We start from the raw sequence: 7,239 nt of genomic DNA on the forward strand, positions 1-7,239 counted from the left end.
CTTCCTCTCTCTCTCTCTCTCTCATTCTCTTTCTACTACTTATTATCAGAGGCTGATTATTGGAGAGAGAAGAAGAAAGGAAGCCATTTTCAGTTTCACTTTCCATAACAAGCCAAAGCCATAGCCCAGAGGAAGAAGATCAAATTACAGATTATAAGGTTTGTGTTGTGGAGGAAGATCATAAGAAGAAGATATGGAAGGTGAGCAAAAATGAAAGAAAGAGGGACACAGTAAGGAAGAAGTAAGTAAGTAAGAAGTCGTTATTGCATTTTCTCATTCACTGCTCCCTCTGCACTCTGCTGGACCCTTCAGAAACTGATTTTCTTTCTTTCTTACTCAGAAACCAAAACTTTTTCTTCCTGTGAAAAAAGCCAAAGTGACAGTAGTAGTAGTAGCCACAATAGCAGCAGCAGAAGAAGCAGAAAACAGAAGAAGCAGAGAAGTTGTTCGTTTTCCCTTCCTTTTCATAGAGAGAGAAAAATCTAAGTTTACTCCACTCTCATCTCATCTCCCAACAAACAACAACATCTTTCATTTCATCTCATCTCATCATCTCTCACCAACAAACTCCATCAAAAGAGAACTTCTCTTTTCCCTCCACCAACAAATTCTTTCCCTGCCACAGACCCCACACAGAGAAGAATAACACCCGCATTAGATACACCCGAAATATATAAACCATTCTTAATATATAAATATATATACAAACTCATACTCACACAAACACCACATACCTATTACAAGATCTATGTTTCATCTTCTTCAATAGTTCTGTGCTTCCCACACACCATACATCCTACCCTTCATCCACTGTACAAGGAAACTCTATCTTGTTTTTTATTTTTTTTGTTTTTGATCTGAGAAATCAAGGACTTTCAGTTGTGGCTACTACAAGGAGGTTACCTTCAGATTCTGGTGCCTTTGCGGACTGGGCAGGGACTGGTTCTTCCACTGCTGCTGCTGCCGGTGGCCGCGCTGTCCCCGTGGACGACCTCTCCCTTGGTTTCAATGCTGGTCCTGCCGCCCCAGCAGCAGCCACCGGACCCACCACTGGAATGTGGTCCGGTGCCAATAGGTCGATCAATTACCCCGAAATGGGAATGTTCGTGGTGGCGCCAGCCTCCTCTTTCCACCACCATCACCACCACCAACAACAGCCCCCACACGACCCCGTCATGGCAGATTCCCTCAACCCGGCTACTGCACTCGGCGTCGGCGTCATCCCTCTTCTTGCCGCCACGCCGTGTCTGGAATCCGACAACTTCCTCGGAAACAGGCCACGTGGTGGGGGAATTCAGTTTTGGCAAGACCAAGGGCCCCATCAGAGCCACTACATGAAGAAACAGCAACAGCAGGGGCTTCTCGACCAAAGTAACACTAGTTCTGGAAACTTGGTTCAAACCAGTGGCGGCTTAACTGCTTCGGGTACCAGTAGTGGGGGAACTACGTGCCAAGATTGCGGAAACCAGGCCAAGAAAGATTGTACCAATAGAAGGTGTAGGACTTGCTGCAAAAGTCGAGGTTTCGATTGCCCTACCCATGTTAAGAGCACATGGGTTCCCGCCGCACGCCGGAGAGAGCGCCAGCTCATGACTGCGGCCACTGCGGCGGTCGCTGGTTCCAGTGGTTCCACCTCCGGGACTAAAAAACCTAGGCTTATTGCTTCACAAACCACTACAACATCTCACACTTCCACTTCTAACACCACCCCTCCCAGAAGCTTTGACACAAGCTCTAGCCATCAAGGTTTGTACTTTCTTCTCTCAATAACATTTTTTTCCCTTTTGTTTTACCATGTGTTATCCTCCACAGTCAGTCACAGTGTTAGATGCTAAATTTTGCAGATTTTCTGGATAAGTATGCATGATGACACACAAACATAAACTCATGCATTGTAGTTTCTTTCTTTGACTAGGAGTTCGGAGGTTGTTTAATGTTTAACTGTGGCTGTTTGGTTGAATTGTGTGCAGATGCGGGCTTCAAGGAGTCATTACCTGGGCAAGTACGTGCACCGGCGGTTTTCAAGTGTGTTAGAGTGACGGCGGTGGAGGATGGGCAAGATGAGTACGCGTACCAGGCTGTGGTGAAGATTGGTGGGCACGTGTTCAAAGGGTTTCTGTATGATCAAGGGGTGGAGAATAGGGATGTGTATCCAAACCTATCTGAGTTGCATTTGGGTGGTGGAAACGGCGGAAGTGGAAGCGGAGGGAGTGGTGGGGTGGGTAGAAATGGGGTGTCTTCTTCTTCTCCGATGATGGATCCTTCTGATGTTTATGCAGGTTCGGGTGGAGGGTTACTTGGGGGTTCTTCTGCTTATGGTAATCCAATGAATTGAACTTAAAGGGTCTTTCCAAGTGCAAGATATTAGTACATGGGCTTGGAGTGGCTGACGTAGGTTCTGGTTCAAAATCTTTAATTTTCTTCTAGGATTTTGTATCTCTATTGCGTATGTTACTCTTTTCTTTCTGCTATTTTTCAACTTGTTTTTAATTCTATTCTTTCTCGCCCAATTTGGCCACTGTCATTTGCATGAGATCATCATGGAATGTCAAGCCTGCCTCACTATCTAACTGTTAAACAAATAGTTTCTTTATGTACTGAATTAACTCAAAATGGAAACAAAAGGTGGATAAAACTTGTTTTACTTGGTTCACCATTTTAATTTTAGTTATACCATTATTCATTGCAGGTTTCCAACGATTATCTCTTTTTCTTCTCAACCTAAATCACTTTTCTTTTGCATTTTGCTCCTCTTTATTTTCATTATTATAGTTTTTAATTGGTGAAAGGTGAAATCTACAGTAATCTTATACCCAAAATCAAAAAAGCTACAGTATAAAGCACATCACAAAGATAAATTTATATATGTCAATGTCTTGTTATAATTGTTATTGATGTGCGTTCAGTCCTTTGCGTGCCAGATGTATTTTCTGCATGATTTCTCTTTATTTTGGATTGCTTCCATTTTTCTGAATATAATATTAAATTTCTATTATATATATTTATATATAAATATATGCTAATACTTACTAAGTTGTCATTTTGTAATAGCTCAGTTGGTTCAAAAATAGTAGAATAAATAAATGTTGATATAACAAGTAGATGCTGCTTTAGACTCGAGCAATATAAGTTGTTGTAATGTCACCATCATTGTATGTCTGTCCTTTTCATACTAGTTCATTGGTCATCTCTGATGCGTAAGAAACCTGCAAAGTTTCTGCATTCATGAAGACTTGATGTACTCTTATTTCCTTTTGTTCTTCGATTAGAATTTGGAGTTCAGGCAATACCTGTTATCGCATCTTTCATTTTCTAACCCTTATAACACTTAGTTTTGCATTGCTACAACTGGAATTAGGGCTATTTAATTCTTCTGTTGCTCGATTTTGGTCTGCTAAACTTCCATTACCAATAAGTGCACCTTATTGTTGTCCTTTTAGTTGATGTTACATTTATTTCATTTGCAATTTAAATCCATTTAAGATTTAAAATACCATTCCTTTCTGTTCTAATCGTAATATTTGCAATATTATAGTAAATGATGTTGATATCCTAGAAGTTGCCTGGTATGTTACTTCTCAACAAGATAAATTGATGTCGGAGTTGCATACTCAGCTTTTATATACTTTATTGTGGGGAAACTGCAGTTAAATATGTGACACTTATTTTTTTGGCTAGATTCTTGGTTACTGATTCCGACCATGATAAACAAATGAATGATTGTCTCTATTCATTGCATATTTAGATTATCTTTCCCTGCACATGCTTCCCCCTTTTAGCTGTCTGAAAGTATTTTATATATCAGACGATTATGCATGTGGATTGCAATACATTATATTTATTTATTTATTTATGTTACCTGTGTTTGCTACTTCTGAAAAGTGCATGAAGCATAAGATTGTTTGTGGCATTGTATGATATAGTGTTCATTAATAGACTAATATGAAGAATGCAATCACACTTTTGTATTTTTCTTAGTGTTGTGAGGTATTGAATTATAATGCTGACCTGTCCACCATTCCTAACATGTCAATGAAAAAGTGATCATTGGGTATACTTTTCACTGATGAAGAATCAATTACCCTGTCTTTAGTTTAGTCCATTTAAGGGTTTTGTTGGAATTTTGAACAATTTGTCTGTGCCCTAGAGAAGGCATTTCTTGTGTTGATATTAGTTCTAGCTTGTTTGGTTCTGGCTATTTGGTTTTTTCCTTTCTGGGATTTGGAGTATACGAAGATTGTGATCTTAAGCACACTATATACGATTTGTTTTCTTCTCCATTGTAAATGATTGGGTAACTACTCTTCCCATTATCTGCTATAACCTACTATTTTGTACATGGTTGGTGCAAAAATGTTGGTACATTTAGGTACATGTCTGAGTTGGTGAGTACATTATTCTTGAATTTCTCACATTTAACTAGTACAGGTGAATTTTATGTGTCTACCTTGGTGTGGTTCTGCGAACAATTTGGTTATGCTTCCTTTGCTCGGTGCTGTGATCAGTTATCATTTCTGCATTTTGTCATGTTCTGAGACATTTTAATTTTTTTTGAAAAAAGGACAAACATAATATGGTTATATTTTTTGTTTGTGAACCCTTCTATACACACTCTCTGTTGTATAGATATACATTTTCATTTTGGTTTATGTTTTGCCCTATCTGTTCTTTTTTAGTTAAACTTGTAGAGATATAATAAGGTCTTTGCAGTGCCAACTTTTTCCCTTCTGTGTTTTGTTGTTATTTGACAATGCTTATGTGCAATGAATTATTTCATCAAACATCATGGTTCTGCCAGAATCTAAAAGTTTCGATGGAATATATAATTTTTCTGAAGACACAGTCTTGTGGTTTCTAGGAAAATGATTGTTTGTGTAAGGTGATTTCTGCTGCATATTCTTTTCACTTATTTTACCTTCTTTTGGGTTTTTTCAGTGTTTAAAACGCTGCAATCATATTCTTCTGTGTCAGTGATTCTTTGGAGAACTTTTTGATCAGTGTGGGCAGTGTACAAGATGATTTTATTATGTAAGAAACAGTGAGAATTTTCTAGGTGAATAAATTAACTAAATTGGTGTAGTTATTATGTGTGCTCATCATGTTTGAATGTTGCAGTGATTCCACCATCTACATACCAAGTTAGCATCATATGTTTTTCATCTTCTTCTTGCAGAGACACACCATTTTTCTTTTATCTTTTTGAATTAATTAGGTCATTTTAGAGGGAAAGTTCCATTATTCACCATAATTCTTATTCTATTTGTTTGTGGTTATTGCATGTCTATATGTTATGGATTCTGCTAAACATTCTCTTGTTTATTATTATCTTTTTTCTGATGATTTCATCTTTATTACTCCGAGAAAATCTTTACATGGGAATACTTTTAGAAACAAAAGATAATCCATCGTTGAAGTTGTTATCTAAGGGAACAATTTGGATGTTGATTTATAAAACTAAAAGTTATTAGTTATTAAAATAGTCAATTATTATGAACGAAAATTTATAATTAATTTGTAAGTTGGTCAAAGAAATTATTTACTAGTGTTTATATTGGTTTTTAGTTAATTAAAGATTAATTTAGAAATTAATTTTGTAGTTAATCTTAGTTGTTTGTTTTAGTGATCAATATAAAAACTAATTATAAATTTTATTTTTGATAGTGATTATTTTTGTAATTAATAGTTTTTAATTTTATAAATTAGTATATAAGTTGGTTGATAATGGGAGATTTTCTAGTAGAGTATGTCATTTGTTTTAAACTTGAGTTCTTGCTCTTTGTCTTAACATGCCATTGTAATTTTAAAAATCTTTAATAAGCTTAATTTTAAATTTTAATATATTATAATATTTAACTGTGATTTATTTTAAACTCTTATTATACAATATTTATCATTATTTTTAATTTTATAATCTTTCGTTCTACTAAATTTGGATTATTACTTGTTGGAATTGGATTATAATTACTAAAAATATTTGTTGAGGTTAGAGCTATGTCATTCATTACAAATAAATGGCATTTTGTTTCGTGGTTGAACTTTTAAGTTATTTAATGTAATGGGGAATCGTTACTTTTATTTAAATTTTACAAGTTCTTCAAACAATTATTATTTGTCATATCATCTTCATCTCTATAAGTATTTACATAGATATTTATATAAATGTTTCGGTATTTGAATTTTTCTCATATTGTATACATTTATGATTTAATGGTCGTTATTGTGTACGTGGTTTTTTTAATCATTTGATTGTGGTAGATTAATGTACAATAATGATATTATTCTCTATCATTCTAAATAATTTTTAGTCTACTCTTCAATTACAAATGGTAAGATATGATAAGTAGATTGTTTATATGATAATCATCTTGAAGAAATTTAAATATAACATTAATTATATTTTTATTATTTATTTTTAACTTGCGTAATCCAATGTTGAAATCAACAATTAATTTGCTTGAAACACTTTGAGATTCATTTAAATGTACTTCTTTTTATGGGTGATTTTTTCAAAGTATTATAAAACATGAAATAGTCAAACTTTAAAGAAAATTGAACCATTAAGACAAAATTTACATCTTATTTATATATTATAATTTTGAGACTTTATTTTTAATTGGTGTGGAAGTTTCAACACATTCTTTTATATAAACATATCGAATTAAATTTAAGATCCACTTTTAAATGTTAATATTAGAGAATTAAATTAGATATTTGATCTATTTTTGCATGAATGTTCATACGAAATTATTCACATGATAACAAATAAGCTTTAAACAGTTAAAGTAAAGAAAAGTCTGCAAGTTGGTGAGAAGAATTTGTTGATTGATTGTATTATGAAGAAAGTTTCTTTGATTTCCTAAGCAGAAGTTTGCAGAGTGGTCTCATGATTGTGGTGATTGAAAACATGGTTTGAAAAGAGATTGGAAAATGCATGAATTCCAATGCAAAATTTTCTGTAAATAGGCAAGTTGTATCAGACATGGGTGTATGAGCATGACCTCCATTAATGGCGTGAAGGACAATAAAACCTGCACAAAACATAATTTTCACCTAAAAACTGTCATATCCTAATTCCAAGGTTCATATGCCATATCGTACGAAAAGGAAGCAACTTCAAACAAAGAACAAAAGAATATATACAGCAATGATAATCATAATATAAATAAGTAAAGTTCTTCACCAGTGTTAATGGGAGACAAACTAACTTTCACGTGAAATTATATAAACATGCCCTATGAT

The 7,239-nt window shown here is 34.5% G+C and overlaps 1 protein-coding gene across 1 annotated transcript; it reads left to right on the plus strand.

Annotated features, from left to right (window-relative positions):
* Positions 1-698: 698 nt before the first annotated feature.
* LOC106763248 (protein LATERAL ROOT PRIMORDIUM 1-like) lies at positions 699-2,493 on the plus strand (the record flags this gene model as incomplete). The annotated part of the gene is made up of 2 exons (XM_014647454.2): positions 699-1,746; positions 1,971-2,493. Coding segments are annotated over 2 exons (1,413 nt in total), but the record flags the coding sequence as incomplete, so codon positions are not given.
* Positions 2,494-7,239: the final 4,746 nt, after the last annotated feature.

The sequence above is a fragment of the Vigna radiata genome, chromosome 6, assembly GCF_000741045.1.
Source record: "Vigna radiata var. radiata cultivar VC1973A chromosome 6, Vradiata_ver6, whole genome shotgun sequence".
NCBI classification, from domain to species: domain Eukaryota; kingdom Viridiplantae; phylum Streptophyta; class Magnoliopsida; order Fabales; family Fabaceae; genus Vigna; species Vigna radiata.